This window comes from Gadus chalcogrammus, chromosome 9, assembly GCF_026213295.1.
Source record: "Gadus chalcogrammus isolate NIFS_2021 chromosome 9, NIFS_Gcha_1.0, whole genome shotgun sequence".
NCBI lineage: Eukaryota > Metazoa > Chordata > Actinopteri > Gadiformes > Gadidae > Gadus > Gadus chalcogrammus.
In genome coordinates, this window is record NC_079420.1 from 23,487,431 (window position 1) to 23,507,882 (window position 20,452).

Below are 20,452 nucleotides of genomic sequence, written 5' to 3' on the forward strand. Positions count from 1 at the left end.
CGTGTGTGATCTATATTAGTTGATTTCAGTGAATTGAGACAATTCACGAAGATGCCCCGAAAAATGAGGAGCAGCTAATATTGTTATTATTTTGAATCTATTTAAAAAATATGTAATGCTTGATGATTCGTTCTTATTATTATAATTAGATTATTATTAGGGCTATAATTAGTATCATTAGTTGTCTTAGTATTATTAGCGTTCGGATTTAACCTTTGATGTGTGTGTGGTGATTAAACGGTTCCGCTAAGACACGGTTGAGGTGAGGATACAGGCTGAGCATCACCACACAATCTCCTCCCCTAGAAACTAGACGAGCGTCTTTTTCCATGTGACGTCACGACGGCAACATCAGCTGGGAGCCAGGTCCACCTCTCTGCTGCCCATCGCTGCTCGTAGAACACAGATACATGAGATCCCCTGTCATCCCTGAAATGGCGACACAGGAGGTTCAACCCACCGAGACCCTCTGCAATCTCAAGACCGAGTCGGAGACGCTGAAGTCGAAGCTCGAAGAGGAAAGGGCAAAGCTGCACGATGTCGAGTGTGAGTAGTGTGAGGTTTCATAGGCCCGATTCATCTCTGTGTCCGAGTCCGAGTCCGTGTGTTGTCGCTAAATGATCCAGTGATATTTCCTCATGGATGTGCGGGGTCGCTCATGGTTTTCTCTGCAGTGTTTAATACGATGATTGCAGACCTCATCTGCAATTACAGACCATCTCCGTGTCTCATTGAGGCGATATTAAATTCCTATTGGTTTTTGGCAATGTGAAGGAGCTTAAAAAATTAATCAACTCTAAAACGCATCATAAAGCTCATGCCTACTTTGGTTTAATAGTTTATGTAGAAATAATGAATCAGCTGGATCCGGTTTAATCCCTTCTGACGGGGGTATGCACTGTGTTTACAGTACACCAAGTGGCAGAGAAGATCGAGGGGTTGGGCCAGTTCATCATGAAGACTCGGAGAACTCTGAAGGGCCATGGCAACAAAGTTCTTTGCATGGACTGGTGCAAGGACAAGAGACGGATTGTCAGCTCTTCACAGGTGTGGAAATCAGCCGTCGGCTAGAACCCATAACCAGACTTACCCCACGATTCCCCGCTCTTACTGCAGACAAGCAGGTACTCTGTTGTGATATTGGCAATAATCAAAATCTTCTATTTGTTGTGATAGGATGGGAAAGTCATTGTATGGGATGCGTTCACCACCAACAAGGTATTGTCATTGTTATGCATAATCAATGGATTTGCATAAATACTATATTTTCCCAAATCAATGAATACATTGTGTTTTTAGGAGCATGCAGTGACGATGCCTTGCACCTGGGTAATGGCCTGTGCCTACGCACCCTCCGGCTGTGCAGTTGCATGTGGGTCAGTGTCTCATCCTAATCTCACATTCCTCCATCCCTCATTATAATAAATGCATATTAATTTGATCAGGTACTGTGATGCTAAACCAACATTTGATTGAACAGGGGCCTGGATAACAAATGCTCAGTCTACCCTCTGTCTCTGGACAAGAACGAAAACCTGGCAGCTAAGAAGAAGTCTGTTGCCATGCACACAAACTACCTGTCTGCCTGCAGCTTCACCAACTCAGACATGCAGGTGAGAGCGGCTCGGAGACTCAAGTCCAGTGGAAGGATTGATTAGAGCCTTTACCACCACCAGGCTTCACCAGCACAATGGGGGAGCTCCATTGGACTGAATGATCCCGGGGTTTTAAGCTCTTCAATCATGGCCAATCAAACACCTGTCCATACGCCTTCTACGCCTTGTTGTACTGGAAGGTTGAGGGATCAACCTGTGAACTGGCAAAAAAAAAAAGGCAACATAAGCAACTGAACACAGGATCAATTCAAAGACTAAACATAATGCAAAGAACCCTTTGCACCTTATTGACAGCATCAATCATTCACAGCATTCCATTGTAACCACCATTTAAATACTGCTGTTTTAGGCTTTTCCAAATAAGAGAAGCCATAAAAGTGATGGACAACAGGAACTAAAAATGTAAATACCCATAAAATATCATAGAGGGATGTTTCCATTGCACACCTTCTGAATATCTTAAAAAATATCAAAAAGTACACCACCTCCATGTGGAGGTGGTGCTTCTCCAAAGTGCCGTCACATGCTGTCACTAGGCACTGTGAGGACCTGGCTCAAAGGTCCACATTAAAGACTTTTCCCCACAGGATTAAAGGATAATGTAAGAAATTCATCAGAAATAATAATAACATAAGAATACAACCTGTAATCGGTTGTGAGTTAAGTGAAGGGATGACTGGAACATGTGCTGTACGGATGACGACGGGTGTAAACACAACATATAACTTCACATAACACTAAACCTTAAACTAAAACAAAATATAAAACCAAACCAAAGCCAAATCTAACCTTGCTGTGTGGGGAGGTTGTTTGGTTCCATCAAACATCCTTTTCTGTTGCTTAATGCACACCTTGCTCAACCTCAATAACATAATTACAAATTAATTACGGATTTCTGACATCCTCACTTTAAATGATTGTTATTACATGACATATTCTCAACAGCTACGACCATATTCTCCTTTATAAACCAGATCCTGACATCCAGCGGCGACGGAACATGTGCATTATGGGATGTGGAGAGTGGCCAGCTGCTGCAGAGTTTCCATGGCCACGCAGCCGACGTGCTCTGTCTGGACCTGGCCCCGTCCGAGACCGGAAACACCTTTGTCTCAGGGGTGAGAAGGACTGGCTGCCATGTTTAACACGGTGTTGTCTTTGTTACATATGTCTGCAGCTACTAAAACCTTCTTATGTGTGCTTCGAAGGGCTGTGATAAGAAGGCCAATGTGTGGGACATGCGGTCAGGACAATGCATCCAGTCTTTTGAGACCCATGACTCAGACATCAACAGTGTCAGGTAAGGGTTTCATGAGGTATGTTCTGTGTGAAATCTATATCGAGGTAAATATATGAACATATCATTTTGGAATGAATACATTTATTATTGAGTCTAAGTCATACAATTAATTATAAATTATAGAATAATAAAGTATACAATTAAATTAGTGATATAGAGATTGTTCCCTTTGTAATCGGAAGACCATCAAATGCACGTTACAAAATATACAAATTGTTGTTATTCACATTAACCAAATGAATATAAGGCTGTGAGTTTACGGCCTACGTGGACTACAAGCCGCTCACACACGCCATGTCCAAGACATGTGCACGTTATGTTTTGTAACGTGCACATGTCTTCTCTATCAATTCCAACAGGTACTACCCCAGTGGAGATGCGTTTGCATCTGGCTCTGACGATGCTACTGTGAGTGATCAACGATTGTATTACTACTATAGTACTATGCTACACAATTCACACCTCATTTCACCCCAAAGCTCCTGTCCCACTGAAGGTGGCTCATGTCATGCAGCTGGCTGCACATTTAAACTGCTCTGCTGAGACTGGAACGTACTTTGTGTTTGTATCACAGTGCCGTCTATATGACCTGAGAGCGGACAGAGAGGTCGCCATTTATTCCAAAGAAAGCATCATTTTTGGTGTCTCCAGTGTTGACTTTTCTCTCAGTGGTAAGAGTTTTTAAAGATGTTTTACAACACCTGCTCATTGAGTTCCTAGTGCATTCAGACGTTATTTGATTGCCGTTTGCGTTCCAGGGAGGCTACTTTTCGCCGGCTACAATGACTACACCATCAACGTGTGGGACGTTCTGAAGGGAACCCGGGTGTCCATTCTGTTTGGCCACGAGAACCGGGTCAGCACCCTGCGTGTGTCCCCCGACGGGACGGGTTTCTGCACCGGGTCCTGGGACCACACCCTCAGGGTAGGCGGACCTCTGTCTGCAGCACTCTGTTCGGGATGGCTTACTATGACAACGTTGTGTACTGTCATTTGTAATGTCACATGTTTTTATCTTATTTGTTTCCAGGTCTGGGCTTGAGGAGGTAGATGGAGAGGCAGAGGAAGACTTAGTAATGGAGAGAGCTATTGGAGAGAAGATGCTCAAAGTTCAGTTTGCTTGAGTACAATCATGAAAATAGTGTCTCATAGTCTGTTTTATATATACACATATATATATATATTTATATATATATATATACATACATACATATATAATACTAAACGATGACACTGGGCACTGTATATACATCCGTGATAAAAAATACATTTATAGGATTATTCGACCTTGTGGAATAATACAGTATACTGTAGTATGATAAGCAAAATTGCACAATATTCAGGGTAATGGCTATAGTTACTTGTGAAATTTATATTTCAGACAGTTACAATTGTACAATGTCAATTTAGGATAGAGGTGAAATGAAATGATATGGTAGGATATTGTTTTGCACCCAGGAAGACGATATGCGTCCGAATTGTATATCCTATAACACACATCACCTACCCCAGAACTGCCTGTGTTTTCAGTTACTTACATGGCAATATGACTATGGTTTAGGTGAACGGTAAGTGGTCATGTTATTTTTTGGATTCTTTCAAGCCTGAAGCTGGTTCTTACTTTTATTCCCCCCTGATCTACAAATCACTTGCGTTATGTGCACAATCCACCACATAAAATACCCCCTGAATTACTAGGGCCCCTTTCCATAATATGTGAAAATGTGTTTAAGCTCTCAGAATTTGGTCCCCCTCATTGAGATATCTTATGTCTGTGATTTCATATTTATTGTAATTATTTTATTGTAGCTAAGTGTACATATCAGTTATTTAAGGAAATGTTATGAATACCATATATACAAAAACAATAAATCGGGATTTCAAGATTCAAGATTTCTTATTTTGTCACATGCATAGTAATAGGCCTACCTGTACAACAAGCATTGAAATGTAATCCTGACTTCGCTTCAAGACTGCGCTGACACTCAACTTGATAATATAAGTTAGAAAGACATATAATCATAAATAGGTTTAAAAATACATTATTATCATAACATGGTCAAACAAAGCCTAGACTACTAAAAGTGCTTGCTTAAAGTGCAGGGTTTATTGAACAGTTTGAATTTAAAAGAGGTGTTAGTTGACTGACTTAATTTTATTATTATTTAATTTATTATTTTGTTGCTTTTGTGTAAGTCTTATCTAAAGATGACATATTATACCACCAGGTGTGATTAGCCGCTTCAAGCCGTTGTGAAAATCCGCCTCCTCTGACATCACAATTGGGCGTGTCACCCTAGATGTGTGCCGGTTGGATCGTGGTGTGATCCAGATGCCTCGGACACCAGGGGCCTTTACGAATCGTCAAATCTCCTAACCTTTATGCCTCCTTTCCTTAACCTTTGTGGAAATCGTCAGCGGGTCAAAGAGGGATGAAAATGTGCTTCCTTTCGAACATAGGGAAAGACAGCACTGCTTAAAATGAATTAGACTCGACTTTTCCTAACCTACGTCTGATCTCTAGCGTGGAACTACAGTTTTCCGTAGTTGCCCAACTATAATGTCAGTCAGAAGAGTCAAAACGGTTTGTAACTGCTAGACACACTCACATCTTTTGGTATAATTTGTCGTCTTTAAATAAATAGGAAAATTAAAACAATCAAGAAATTTAACGAAGTAGTTACAGACATATTTTTTGTGATTGGTAAACCCATAGACAAACATCAAAATATTTATTACATTTAGGGACGAAAATACGTCCTCGATATGTTATTGTTTTTTCCATTTACAAACCTTTAAAGGGATAGTTCCGAATTTTGGACATAGGTCCTGATTCCCAAGTTAGCCTTGGTGTTTTTTATCATTGAAGACAGTTTTCAGCACATTTCATTCTAGTTGCAGGGTTTGCTTGTGCTAGGTTAGCGCACGGAAACGGGCAATACTAGCCCGCTGATAAAACAGTCTTACCCACTCCACAGTACACCCGAGGAAAATCAACTATAACGCCAGACGGTCGATGTAAATGTCTGTGTTGATAGAATAATGTTAGAAATAAAGCCAACCTTGCATTACATTGCATTTTGAGGGACTTACTCTAGCTGTGTTCGAAATCGTTCCCTATTCACCTCACTAGTGCCTATATAGTGTTCATGAAGTAGTGCACTACATAGGGAACGAACAAACGAGAATTCGGACACTACGCTGAACATTTCTAAACGTCATTTGCGTCAGTAAATGCGCCGGGTATTTATGTGACGCAGACAGATGCGCCCACATCACATCATTTAAACAAACGGGCACTCATGAAGAAAGCTGGAGGTGGTATTAATGTTAAATGTTACATTTCCTTGATCAAGGTTGTTTTTTTTAATTTTCTAACCCTAACCCTAACCCAGAACCCATAATGTAGTCACTACACCAGCCCCCCCAGTGTTCACCTCAATATTCAAAATCCTCGCGGCGAGGAGGGCATATGGCCCGGCCCCTACGACTGTAGGCAAAGTCAGGAGGTGCGGGAGGAGGCGTGACATCGTCCATCACATCCTCTTGTTGGGCGGGGCGAGGGGCAGCGACAACCGGAGGGCCGCAAGCTGTGGGGGCTTGTAGGGGTTGGAGGGGGGGGACGGCCACGGCGTGGCAGGGGGGGTAGGACGGGGGGCGGCCCCTGCGCGGTGGCAGAGCCAAGTCCGGGGGCAGTTGAAGGTCCAAGTGAGCCAGTTTGAGGCGACCAACAGACACACTCAGGCTTACCCCCCATGTCAACCATGAAGTTCTTGGCTCCTGCCTCGATGACACGGAAGGGTCCGTCATAGGGAGGTCGTAGCGGAGCCCTGTGGCCGTCGTGGTGGATGAAAACATAACCCGCTGACTGCAGCTCCAGTGGCACCCGCGAAGCAGGGACACCATGCCGCGTGGTCGGGACCGGGGCTAAGGACCTGGCGCCGTCCAGCAGGGAGGCACGCTGAGTGGAGGCGGACCAGGGTTCGGTCGACTTGGGGATGAAGTCACCAGGGACCCGCAGCGGCTGTCCAAATACCAGCTCGGCCGACGATGACCGGAGGTCCTCCTTGGGCGCTGTCCTGAGCCCCAGCATGACCCACGGCAGTTTGTCGAGCCAGTTGCTGTCCGTGAGGCTGGCTCGAAGGGCAGCCTTCATGGAGCGATGAAAGCGCTCCACAAGTCCGTTAGCCTGCGGGTGGTAGGCAGTAATGCGGTGGAGCTTGACCCCCAGATTCTCCGCCACCGCCGCCCACAGCTCTGAAGTAAACTGCGGGCCACGGTCAGAGGAGAGGTCAGCAGGAGTGCCGTAGCGGGAGACACACACCGCGATGAACGCCCGGGCCAGGTCGGGGGCTGTCTTTGAGGAGAGCGGGACGGCCTCCGGCCAGCGCGTCGTCCTGTACACCATGGTAGGTGAAGCCCTGCGAGGGGGGCAGGGGTCCCACCAGGTCCACGTTGACATTGTCGAACCTCCGCTCTGGCACCGAGAACTGTTCCAGAGGGGCCTTGACATGGCGATGCACCTTGGCACGTTGACAGGCAGTGCAAGTGTCGACAAAGGCCCTCACATCCCTCTTGAGCCCGTGCCAGACGAACTTCTCTGACACCAGCCGCGAGGACGGTTTCCTACCTGGGTGAGATAAGCTGTGTACCGCCTCGAAGACGGGGCGTCTCCAGCTGGAGGGGACTACAGGCCTTGGCTGACCCGTGGAAACGTTGCACAGGAACTTGGTCCCTCTATCACTGAAGAGCACCTCCTCCAGGCGCAGCCCCGTGTTCGACGACCTTAGAGCTTGGACGGAGGGGTCGGCGGCCTGAACCACAGCCTGCGGGAGTAGTCCAAGTTCAGCTGGACCGCCCCGACCACCACCCTGGAGAGACAATCCGCGACCAGGTTGGACTTCCCAGCCACGTGCTGCATGTCTATGGTGAACTCGGAGATGTAGGAGAGTTGGCGCTGCTGGCGGTCCACGGCTCCGTGGTCTTGGACATGGCGTGTGTGAGCGGCTTGTGGTCCACGTAGGCCGTAAACTCACGGCCTTCCAGCAAAAAACGGAAGTGTCTGACCGCGAGCCACAGCCCGAGGAGCTCCCTGTCAAAGGACAGCTGGCGGCTGAGCTCGCTGACTGTGCAGGGGCGTGGGAAGGCTGCAACAGCTTCCACCTTCGAGGGTAGGGGGGTCACACCCTCCGCGGAGACCTGATGCCCGAGAAAGTCAAGGGTGACCCGTCCGAACTCACACTTCGCCGGATTGACAATCAGCCCATGTTGGCTGAGCCGCGTGAAGAGGGTCCGGAGGTGGGACAGGTGCTCCTCTTCCGTGGTGCTCGCGACGAGGATGTCATCCAAGTATACGAAGAGGAAGGGCAGGTCCTGGAGCACCGAGTGCATGAGGCGTTGGAAGGTCTGCGCCGCGTTACTCAGGCTGAAGGGCATCCGCAGAAACTCGAAGAGACCGAAAGGGGTGACGACGGCTGTCTTAGGGACGTCCTCTGGGTGCACTGGCACCTGATGGTACCCCCGTACCAGGTCCACCTTGGAGAAGAAGCGTTTGCCCGCCAGGTGCGCCGAAAAGCCCTGGACATGCGGGACCGGGTAGCGGTCACCTTTGGATGCGTCGTTGAGGCGGTGGTAGTCCCCACATGGGCGCCACCCACCGTCAGGCTTAGGGACGATGTGCAGGGGAGACGCCCAGGGGCTGCGGACCGTGCTCCCCCACCAACTGCGGACCGTGCTCCCCCTTCGCCCCCTCCGATCTCCCTGACGGAATGATGCTCCACTGGGCACCTGTGTCACAAAGGAATCTGCGACCGGAGACGGTGTCTTGTATGAAGAGCAGCCTGTTGGTGACACCAGCGCTCAGGGCTACTACTGAGCGCCGGCCCTGCCGTTTCCCGTCGGTCCAAAGGAGCAGGGCGAGCGGCACCGTTTGGCCTGGGCGCCAAAAGTGGCGTGGTAGAAACAATGGCCCGCAGCGTTACCCTGCAGGCCAGAGGGTCTGGCGTCGTCCTTCGCTCTCCTGCGACTGTCCGGTGGCGGGGCAGCCGCGGGAGCAAGCAGGTCGGGGGACCGTTGGGGCATGGCCAAGACGAACCGGTCCGCCTCCCTGGCCAAGGCGCAGGGTCCAACGATGGTGGTGTTAGCCAGCGCCATCCTGACCTGAGCTGGCAGTGTGCGCATAAACAGCTCTGTGAAGAGGATCATGGGGTCTTCTGTACCGAGCAGGTTTAGCGTCCTCTCCATACGTGCAGAGGGCCTCTCGTCACCCTCTCCGCGGTGGACAGCTCAAATGTCTCCAGGAGCAGGGCCTTGAGGCGCTCATATTTGTTTGTCGTCGGGGGGTCGCACAGAAACCCCACCACACGCGCTGCGGTGGAGCTGCCCAACATAGCCGGTACAACCACACAGCATGGTTGTACCGGTCGTCGTCGTCGGTAACATCGCTTTTGTTGAAATGCGCCTCCACTATAGCGAACCATGCAACAGGCGTTGAGTCCCAGAACTCTGGCAGCTTAAGAGTGGGGGTGCGCACGTCCTGCATCACCCTGACAGGAGACGGTGATGTCTGCCGCCGTGAACATCTTCCTCGGGCGGACATGTTGCAGAATTGCAGTGTACGCTCTCGCGGTTTTTGTAATCAATAAATAAACAAAAACGAACGTCGGGGTCACCAGTGTAGTGCCGGAGGAAAAGGAGGACGTAGGCAACGTAATAATAACCGTTTTAATCCAAAAGTCCGGGAGTCCGTCAGAGGCAGAGTATCCAGCACTGAGTTTTAATGAACACAACTTGAAAACAGTACATTCGAAAGGCAAAAACCGGACTGAACTGGACGGTCGTTCCGTCTGCTAAAAGAGTCTGTGCTAAACACGCCCCCCACCCATAGTTCCGTGGGTGAATTATGTTAACCACCAAACTATTAACAATATTATAAAAATGATACCGTAATGCACCCGTCTTTGTCTTTGGATCTTTTGAATAAATGGATCAATAAATGGTGAATCGCAATGATCGCAAGCAGGGGAACACGAGCGTCATTGAGCAGCAGCTGAACCAGTCTAAAAATCCCTTTATCACTTAAACACAGTTTGAGTCACCACAGTGACTAAAACCCATCAAAGTCATTCATGTTAAGTAAAAGGAAAAACCTCGGACACGCGAAGTTAACGGAGCCGTGCACTAGGCCCTCTTGATTGCGGGCCGAAACAACATCTGTTTCACTACGACTCCTTTCAGCTGCCCACCCCTCCTTTTCCAGCAAAAAATAATAACATAAAACGGCTAATAAAACGCTTGAGGTGGCGTTTTGAACGCGTCCATCACTCTGCGGCCTCTGGGGCGTGGTGCGGGTCTTATGAATGCCCAGGCGCTCACACATAGCGGAGAACACCCGGGACTCAAAGTTTCTCCCCTGGTCGCAATGCAAAGTCTCTGGCACCCCAAAACGGCTGAACATGCCCTCCAACAGGGTGTCGGCCACGGTCTCAGCTTCTTGATCGGCGATGGCATAGGCTTCGGGCCACTTGGAGAAGTAGTCGATGGCTGTGAGAACGTAGCGGTTGCCACGGTCCGAGCGGGGCAGCGGCCCCACTACATCCACCGCCACCCTCTCCATAGGTGCGCCCACCAGAAACTGCTGAAGGGGAGCATGTGAGCGCCCGGTGGGGCCCTTCCGTGCGGTGCAGGGGTCACACCGCCGGCAGAAGTCCTCGACATCCCTCCGGGACCGGCCCCAGTAAAAACCCTGGCGTAGGCGTCGGAGTGTCTTTGCAACCCCAAAGTGCCCCGACCCTGCGGCTCCATGCATGGCCTCGAGCACTGCCCCCTGTAGGCCCTTGGGAACCACAACCTGCCACCTCTCTTCGCCCGTGGCCGGCTCCTTCCAGGCCTGCTGCAGCACGCCCCGGCAGAGGCGCAGGACCCCGAACTTGGCCCACAGTCCCTTGACATCTCTGGAGAGGGCGGCCACCTCCTCCCACGGTGGTTTTCGCTGCGCCTCCACCCACTGCAACACCGGCTGAAGGTCGGTATCATGCTCCTGATGCTTTCTCCAATCGCCTCCATCTATGGTCTCCAACCCTAGGCAGACGACCTCCAACTGCTGCACCGCGGCGCATCCCTCCCCCTCTGCCTGCAGTTCTCTCTCGCGGGCCTCCTTCCTCTCGCAGCAGCGACACCCCTCGGCAGCGCAGGGCCGCCGAGAGAGTGCGTCGGCGTTGGTGTGTCGGGCTCCAGCCCGGTGTTCCACTCTGAAGAAGTAGGCCTGGAGTTCCTCCAACCACCTGGCCACCTGCCCTTCCGGCTCTTTGAAGGTCATGAGCCACTGGAGAGCTGAGTGGTCGGTCCTCACTGTAAAAGGCAGGCCGCAGAGGTAGTACCTGAGGTGACGGATGGAGAGCACTACGACCAAGAGGTCTCTGCGGGTAACGCAGTAAAGCCGCTCCGCCTTGTTAAAGGCCCGGCTAAAGTACGCCACCACTCTCTCTCCATCAGGCCCCACTTGGGAGAGCACTCCTCCCACCCCGACGCCACTAGCATCGGTGTCCAGCATGAACGGCAGTGAGGGGTCAGCTGGGGCCAGCACGGGGGACTCACTCAGGGCACGCTGAAGGCTGGTGAACGCCCCCTGGCACTGCTCAGTCCACACAAAGACACTGTCCTTTTGGAGCACCCTATAAAGAGGAGCAGCCAAGCATGAAAAACCCCATACAAACTTACGGTAATAGGAAGCCAGGCCCAGGAAGCTCTTTAGCTGCTTCTGATTAGCCGGGGTGGGCCAGTCTGCAACCGCCTGCACTTTCGCTTCCATTGTGCTGATGCCCTCCCCCCCACTATGTGCCCCAAGAACTGTACCTCTCTGCGCATAAAGTGACACTTCTCTGGGTGCAGCTTCAGGCCCTCTGCACGGATCCGTTCCAGCACCCGGCGCAGGGACTCGAGGGCGGAGTCAAAGGAGCTGCCATGCGCCAGGATATCGTCCAGGTATACCAGGCACTGTTGGCGGGGGATGCCTGACAAAACCGGGTCCATCAGGCGGGCGAAGGTGGCGGGAGCGTTACACAGTCCAAAACGAAGGACTTTGAACTGCCACAAACCCCGGCCCGTGCAGAACGCTGTCTTGCGTCTTGCTTCTGGGGAGAGGGGCACCTGGTAGTACCCACTGCGGAGGTCCAAGGCAGAGAACCAGTACGATCCCGAGACCAAGTCCAGGGACTCGTCGATGCGCGACAGCGGGTACGAATCTTTTTTGGTCACCCCGTTCACCGGCCTGTAGTCTGGCCAGAGCCGCCAGGTGCCGTTCTTTTTGGGGACCATGATGACAGCGGACGCCCAAGGACTGTCGCAAGGCTCAATTACGCCTGCCTGCAGCATGTCCTCCACCGCTTGGTCACACACCTCCTGACGTGCCAAAGGGAGACGACGCGGCCGACACTTAGACCTGGCCTCCCCAGTGTCGATCTCGTGCAGCACCAAGGGAGTCCGGCCCACGTCATCCTCCCTCATTGCAAAACTGTCCTGGAACTCGAGCAACAACTGCCACAACCGCTCCTGCTGCTGGTCGTCCAGCCCCTCCCGGTTCTTTAGCCATATCTCCCTCACGGTCGGCGGCGACGCCCCCCCTTCCAGTCGTCGTGACTGGGCCTGGGCTGCTGGGGGCACATAGTCCTGGGAAAGGTTACGGACGCCACGGGCAGGGGATCGCTGACTTCGGGCTCTACTGCACACACTTCCGGCGAGAGGGGCCCCACGGGCGGCCCCGAACAAGAGCCAGTGGGCAACAAAGTGATCACAGGCCCCCCTCGGAAGCTCACCGTGCCCCCGTCCAGATCGAGTAGACAACCGGTGGCCTTACAAAAAGTCAAAGCCCAGAATACATGGGTCCTGCACCGCTGCTACCCACACCGGGTGACGTACGTCCTTTCCCCCCAAAGTCAATGTAAGTAGCCCCGTACCTTTCATCGGGGCCAGCCCCCCTGTGGCCGTGCGCAGCTGCATGTCAGTGGGCTCCAACCGAATCCACTCCGGGCACACGTCTGGTCTGAGCACAGTCACGGATGAACCGGTATCCACCAGGGCCGAACACGGCACCCCCTCCACGGCCACAGGGACATAGCATGAATCCCCGCCACCGAGTCGACCCACCACCACCGCAGTCCTTGAAGCTTCGATGACGTCTGCTTCTGGGGGAAGTGGGTCTTGGCTCCCCCGCCTGTGATGACGTGGCCCCTCCATTTCTGGTACAGCTGGGGCGGGGGAGGCGGGGGAAGAACTGTTTAAGGTCTGCACATCCCCCCCTGTGCGGGCCCTGTGGTGTTTCCCGGACCCGCACGTGAAGTGGGGCAATCTCTGACCAAATGTCCAGGTTGGCCACACCCCCAGCAGGCTCTTTGGTCGGGGCGCTGTCGAATGCGTGACGGCTGCAGTGATACGGCCCTTATCAGTTCCGTCATTTCTGTCGCCCACGCCGGCTTTTCCTCTGCCGCCGGGCCCCGGGCTGCTCCCGCTGCCGGATAACTCCCTCTTGGGCCCCCCTCAGCGACCGCGCCCCACACGATTTCCCTCTCCACGGCCATCTCCAAAGCCGACTGTAGAGAAATTGGGTGCTGTAATTGCACTTGAACCCGCAGCTCCAGAGGAAGGAGGGCTCTGATGAACTGGTCCCGTGACAACTCGCTCTGCACGCTGGGGGGCATGTGTGCATATGCCCTACGTGTCAGGCTCTCAATGTCATTAGCCAACACCCTTAGCGACTCCCCCGGCTTCCTGCCGCGGATACCGAGCTCATTACGAAGGAGCTCGGGCTTGACACATTGTACAAACCGCCTCTGCAAGGCCCCCACTAAAGCTCCGTAATCCCGTCTCTTCCCCGGTGAAAGCAGCAGCAGGCACGACAACGCGTCGTCTGTGAGGCACAAAGCCAGCTGCAATGCTTTAGCCTCTACTGTCCATCCCCCAGCGTCAGCCAGGAGTTCAAATTGAGCATGAAACGCCTCCCAGTGAGACCTACCGGAGTACTTAGGCGTCTTAACCGACGCGGCGGCAACTGGAACATGGGGGGCGGCAACTGGAACATGGGCGCCACCATGTCTGTTTACATCCCGAGCCGCGGGCTCCTGCTCCGGGCGAGCGGGAAGCGAAGACAGCCCTGCGTCGGCCGCCAGCTTCCTTGCAGCTCCTCTCAACCCCTCTCTGGCCTCTTGGGAAACTCTGCGAAACTCCTCATACGCTTCCTCTGTCCATCCGAACGCACCAGTCTCCTCCTCTTTCACTTTCGGAAAAGACATGACCGACGCAAACTAACCGACACACTGAAAGTAACGCAGTAGCCCGACCGCGACGTAAATCCAAGGTAGTCCTCCGCTTGAACGCACAACTAGGCCTGTCGCGATATGCAATAAATCAATTAATTGCGTGATAAATTAAAATGAGCGATAATTTTTTGCCGGCCGCAATAATTTCCATTCGCACTCTTTTTTTTAAATCATTGCTTTATTGACCTAATCTGAGAAGAAATCTATGCCATAAACAGAAATATTATAGGCCTTTATTACACGGGTCTTCTCAATGCCGTGGAACGCTCCGTTCACTTGCATAGATAGTCCGGTAACTTGTCAACCCCAGCGTCTTCGTTTGCTAAGCAACGTCAACGTCTTTGAAGGACTATTTCTCTGCTGATCAACACTACGAATGCTGCTAACGAATAAATTGTAAAAAGACACACCATGTGAAGTTATTTTTTCGTCTTGGCAAGTAGCCTTGTAATAAGCGGGATGATGTAGTATAGAACGTCGCCGGTCATTATCTAAAATAAGCCCCTTCAGGGTGAAGCAAGACACCTCCGCTGCGCGTCGGTCGCCTGTTCGCCCTGTCGGGGCTTATTTTCCCGATAGTGACCGGCGTTCTATGCAGTGGTGTAGTCTATTTTATTGTAGTGGGTATACTGTGATGATTCCCTCCCAGCCTCGTACAAACCCGTCCGACCGGTACGTGTACGTGTGTGGCGCTTATGGGGTGTCGCACCACACTCACCAACGCAGGGGTCTACAACCCGCTGATTTAAGAGTATAACGATTATCAACAATCATGGAAAGAACCAGTTTTAATAACAGTATGAACAAATAGAACACAAAAATGACAAGTTGTCCTTTGTATATCTATAGTACATGCTAAACAAGGACAAAATCTACTCAAAATAATTTAATGAACTGTTTACATCCATGGCTAACCAGTGCATGAGAAGGAGATGACAGGAGACTAATGTTTCACTCTTTCAATTGCTCTAATTTGAGCTCTTACTGTTGTTATCTAACACAGTGATTCTAGGGGTCGCGACCCCAAATGGGGTCCCGAAAAACTTACGTGGGGTCGCCAATTATTATGACCCAAATTATTAATATGCCAGGTGAAACAAAGGAAAATAATATTTTCCCGAAAATAATAATCCGGAAAAAAAATCGGCCTTTTTCTTACACTTTTCCTCTTTACACGCAGTTAAGTCGAGAAGAGAGAAAATATGTTTTCGTCTTTCAACAGTCTTTCGTCTTTTCAATCTGGTTCAGCCAATGGGCTACTCCACTGATAGAAACTATTTAACTATCTGCTCCCGCCGCCATTTGAAGTAGAACAAAATAAAAACACATAGGTAGCCTGCATGCCAAAATGGAGAGGTGGCTGCTTAATAAATTGAACAAAAGCTCGGAAGTGCCATCTACCAGTGCGTCTACTCCTCCGCGATCCTCGGAGGAGGATCGCTTGTCCCACCGGCCTGGGACAAGTCTACAGGCCGGTGAGAATAAAAAGGAACAAACGAGGCGTCGGCATTATCAGAAAGAATTTCTGAAATATGGATTCACTTGCCAAGTAAAAGGTAACCTCGACCACCCACAATGCGTGATTTGCGGCGATGTTCTGGCGAATGAGAGCTTAAAACCTGTCAAACTGAAACGACATCTCGAAACCCGCCATCCCGAGGAAGCTACAAAACAAATGACTTTCTTTCTGCGAAAAGAAGCTGCCCTGCAAGGTCAGAAGACCGCAGTGCATGAGCAAGCAACCTTGCCCGCCAAAGCCTTGGCAGCTTCCTACGAAGTGGCCCACCTTGTGGCAAAAGCACAGAAGCCACACACAATTGCCGAAAGCCTCATCCTGCCTGCAGCAATTGCGATGACCACCGCAAAGCATGGTGAAAAGATTGCAAGTGCGCTCAAGCAAATACCCCTCTCCAATGACACAGTGTCCAAGCGCATTGTCGAGATCGCTAATGACATGAAATGTCAGATAATCGAGAGAGTAAAAAACTGCATGTTTTCTTTACAGTTAGATGAGTCTACTGCACAATGAGTGTTGCACAATTGTTGGAGTTTGTTCGCTACAGTTATGAAGGAAAACTTCACGAGGACATGCTGCTCTGCTCTCCGATGGAAGGAAGGTGTACCGGCAGTGACATTTTTAATTGTCTCAATGGTTGGATGGAAGACGCAGGGCTGCAATGGGCCAACTGCCTAAGCATATGCACAGACGGTGCGGCAGCTATGTTGGGGAAAAATAAAGGGATGAAAGCAAAGGTCCTTAGCGTTGCACCACATGCCAAGTTCACCCATTGCATTATCCACAGAGAAGCCCTGGCATCCAAGACACTTGAGCCCGAGCTTAACAATGTTCTCCAGACAGCAATTCAAATGGTGAATTTCATCAAATCTCGCCCACTCAATACTCTTCACCCTTCTCTGTCAGGAAATGGGGTCTTCACACGAATCCCTTCTTTTCCATTCTGAAGTTAGGTGGCTTTCACGGGGCAAGGTTCTTACACGCCTGTTAGAGTTGCGAAGCGAGGTGCGCACCTTCCTCTCAGACGCAAACTCTGCTTTTGCGCACCATCTCACTGACTCGGAATGGATAGCCCGTCTTGCTTATTTGTCATGCATATTCGACAAATTAAATATGCTCAACCTGTCACTACAAGGCCTTAACACTAACATCCTGACCCTCTCGGACAAAGTGAATGCTTTCACAAAAAAGCTGCAGCGTTGGGCAGTCCGTGCGGAGAGTGGGGATTTTGAGATGTTTTCGGAGCTCCATGACTTTTTGGAGGAGGAAGACGTGAATGTAAATTCATTGAAGGCCTCCATCAACGTTCATCTCCAAAGCCTCCTCGAAAAATTCCATCAATATTTTCCGACGGGAAATGTGGAGAATTATGATTGGATACGACAACCATTCACCAGCTGCTCTTCAAACGATCTGTCATCTGAGCTCGAAGATGCGCTGCTTGAGCTATCCAGTGACCGAACCATACAGACATCGTTTGCCTCAAAATCACTTGATGAATTCTGGCTGTCTGTTGCGCAGGAATACCCCAGATTGTCCAAGGCTGCCATGGACATTCTAACTCCGTTCGGGTCGACCTATCTGTGCGAGAAGACATTTTCGTCCCTCGCATATATAAAAAATAAATACAGATGTCGGCTCAGCACCATGGAGGAAAATCTCTGTGTCGCCGTATGCAGCATTCCTCCTAGAATTAACTTGCTATGTTCACGGAAGCAGGCCCACCCTTCCCATTGAAATTGTTAAAGATAGTAAACCAGAAAAGCGAAATAAAAAAATACCGTTATTGTTCTCGCCATATATATAATTCATGTAACGTTGTAAGCCTAATGCTGTGTGTGTGTGTGTGTGTGTGTGCGTGTGCGTGTGTGTGCTTTTGTGTGCGCGCGCCACGCACATAGCGTTCTGATCTGATAGCGGCAGCCTACACTTGTTTAATCGTGATTGTTTGGTTTTCTCGGTTGTTGTTCATATGGAATAAATAAAACGAATTACTTTGCCTACTATTTTTTGCTTGATTTAGTTGTTGAGGGGGTATTTTAAGGACTTAGAATGGGTTTGGGGAAAGTGGGGTCGTCAGACCTTACAATACTTTTTTGTGGGGTCGCCAGACAAAAAGTTTAAGAACCACTGATCTAACATACCATACAGTAATTGAATCGTGTAAAAGTGTGAAATTACTGCGCCTTAAAAATGACCATGAATTAGCTATACTCTCATTTGCATAGTGATTAACATTCTGAATTTCAATTGTGTATACCAACTGTATGTTGGCTGACATTTACCTATAACTTTTTTTCCCTCCACTCTAACCAAGGATGCCTGTTTTTAAATTCCCTAGCCTGACACCCAGTCTGAAAGGCTGGCCAGGGGTTCTCATCTAAAAGTAACAAGGAGATATAAAGTGGGATTAAAACATTGTCTTCTGTTGACTACTTATTATGTGGTTTACACATTAATACGGGAGGACTGGACACACACACACACACACACACACACGCACACACACGCACGCCCACGCACGCGAGAAGGAGGGGCTTGGCCCGCCAACTAACGTGCAGAGATGCAGGGGCAGCTTCGCGCTTCGTAACAGAGACAGGGCAGAGCGCGAGCGCGCAGCGGGAATTTTATGAATGGTGAATGTAGGCGATAACTTCCCCTGCTTAAAGTATTTTATTGCAGTTATACCCAACCGATGTTTCCGAAAAATAAACACAGAAGTGAAAGATCTGTCACAAGACGATTGATACGTATCCGACCGTGCACATTTTTAAGTGGGTATACGCAAATCCTGGTGCGTAGTGGGTTGGGTATACGGCGTATACCTGCGTATCACGTAGACTACACCACTGGTTCTATGCATTATATACTTATATATATTATATATATTTAGCAGGGTAGGCCTAAGTAACAAATGTCGGGTTGAAATCGGGCTCCGGCTCATAATTACAGGGCACAACGAGTAAACCCCCTCGTCAAGTGTCAGTAGCCGCGTTGACATGGACACATCTGTTCCGCATAGATAGAAAATGATCATGTATACGCCTCAATCGGAATACAATTATCTGTTCGGCATAGATTCTATGCCGAATAGAAGAGGTGGTGTAGTCCGTTTTAATCGCCATGTATGCACTTATTCCGAATAGATTGGGGTTTAACTTAGAGCAGCCGCAGTAGTTCGCAATTGGTCCACTGAGCTCCGTCGGTACTTTTAAGCGCACCGAACTTCACCGCTGTCAAGGAAAGTGGATTTATTGCCTGATTCACGTCTTTGTTATCACTCCGTAAAAGTAGTCCGGTAAGCGTGTCCGGTTGCTAAGCGACGGGACATGGGTGTTTATTAATGACGTGTTTGCGTATCGTAGTGTCCGCGCGCGTCCGAGGTAACTGTAAATGAGTAGGCTACTAGTAGTACTTTTGCAGACTGAGCGTTAAAATACTTCTTAACTTAGAGAGATGGCAGCTGCAGTAGTTCGCAAATGGACCTTCGAGGATTCCTGGTCACTAAATTCCTGTAGACCACTCTCTCCCACCAGTCTTGGCTGCAGATTTGCATCCAAATTCCTCTTGTTTGCGGCGGAGCTTAAGGTACATAAAGATCTGACGAGAAATTGACGTTGCTGCGCTGTCCTCCTCCTTCTTAATTGAAGGAGCAGGCAGAGAAAAGCTCTCTCCTGCTGTGCTTTCATTAAAATCAAATTAAAAATCCCCGATAGTGATAAGACATCCATTATGTCGCCGCCGGTCCACAGATGTGTCAGGTGTGCGCGAGAGACAGAACGGACACTTTTGTTACTGCCATGTATACAGTAGCCTACATTCGGAACACATTTTAGGAACAGATCTATGCCGCATAGAATCCATGCAAAATATAGCAACGTATCATTAAGTTGCAAAAACGTTTGAAAAGTGGCACAGGTCTTTAAGCTTGAATATTTGCATTAACATGATGAATCTATAAAAACCAATACGGCACAAAATATTTCTGAAAACTTTAAAGGCCCACTATGCAACTTTTTTAGCCAAAATTACATTAAGTATGCAGGTTGAGAGTTATGCTGATGGTTCTGCATCCATTTCTGGGTCGATTGGTGGGTGTGTCATTTACCCATGTCGCCTCTCCAGTGAAAAAGCGCATATGCAACTTGATCTGTTCGGACCGAGCCAATCCGGATGTGACGCAGCGGAAGTATCCTCGAAAATGTAGTCAGATTGTAGTTTCGAAAATGCTTTACGGCACAGACACACACCCAAACATGGCACCGGCTAGATATAAACAGCCAGTTGCGAGGCAATTGTTGCATTCATCATGGATCAATCGACTGATAAGGGACCCAAGAGGCGACTGTCGGTGGAACAAAAGAAGAATGGACGAGAAAAGAGATCAGACACGAGTGAAAGGGGAACTATGCAACTTTTTTGGCTTGATTTACCTTAATATAACAGGCTAGGAGTCATTGCGATGGTTCCATTATACATTTTTGTTCGATTTTTCGTTGTTTCAACTCCCCCTTGCGCATCTTGGCGGAGAAAATTAATATGTTTCTGCCGGCGACCCGCCGCCCACTCTCGAGGGAGTCTCGGGTCTCGCGAAGTAACGAATTGCTTTGCGGCACAGACCCTCAAACACGGAACCGGCTCGATATAAACACAAGTAACTAAGGGATTGTTACATTCATCATAGATCAGCCGACTAAAAAGAGACAGA

At 49.6% G+C, this 20,452-nt stretch overlaps 1 protein-coding gene across 1 annotated transcript; it reads left to right on the plus strand.

Moving 5' to 3' along the window:
- Positions 1 to 79: 79 nt before the first annotated feature.
- Positions 80 to 4,791, plus strand: gnb5a (guanine nucleotide binding protein (G protein), beta 5a). The gene is made up of 11 exons (XM_056598575.1): positions 80 to 546; positions 911 to 1,047; positions 1,177 to 1,218; positions 1,300 to 1,376; positions 1,481 to 1,613; positions 2,591 to 2,734; positions 2,825 to 2,916; positions 3,276 to 3,324; positions 3,491 to 3,587; positions 3,675 to 3,841; positions 3,947 to 4,791. The coding sequence occupies exons 1-11, from the start codon at positions 411 to 413 to the stop codon at positions 3,956 to 3,958; spliced, it is 1,086 nt and encodes a 361-aa protein (XP_056454550.1). The 5' UTR covers positions 80 to 410; the 3' UTR covers positions 3,959 to 4,791.
- Positions 4,792 to 20,452: the final 15,661 nt, after the last annotated feature.

What these genes read in the sequence shown, in the direction of transcription:
- gnb5a (XM_056598575.1), top strand. Translation starts at nt 411, where the DNA reads ATGAGATCCCCTGTCATCCCTGAAATGGCGACACAGGAGGTTCAACCC. An exon ending in ATGCGTTCACCACCAACAAG is followed by an intron (nt 1,219 to 1,299) that starts GTATTGTCATTG and finishes TTGTGTTTTTAG; the next exon opens with GAGCATGCAGTGACGATGCC. An exon ending in GGCTGTGCAGTTGCATGTGG is followed by an intron (nt 1,377 to 1,480) that starts GTCAGTGTCTCA and finishes TTGATTGAACAG; the next exon opens with GGGCCTGGATAACAAATGCT.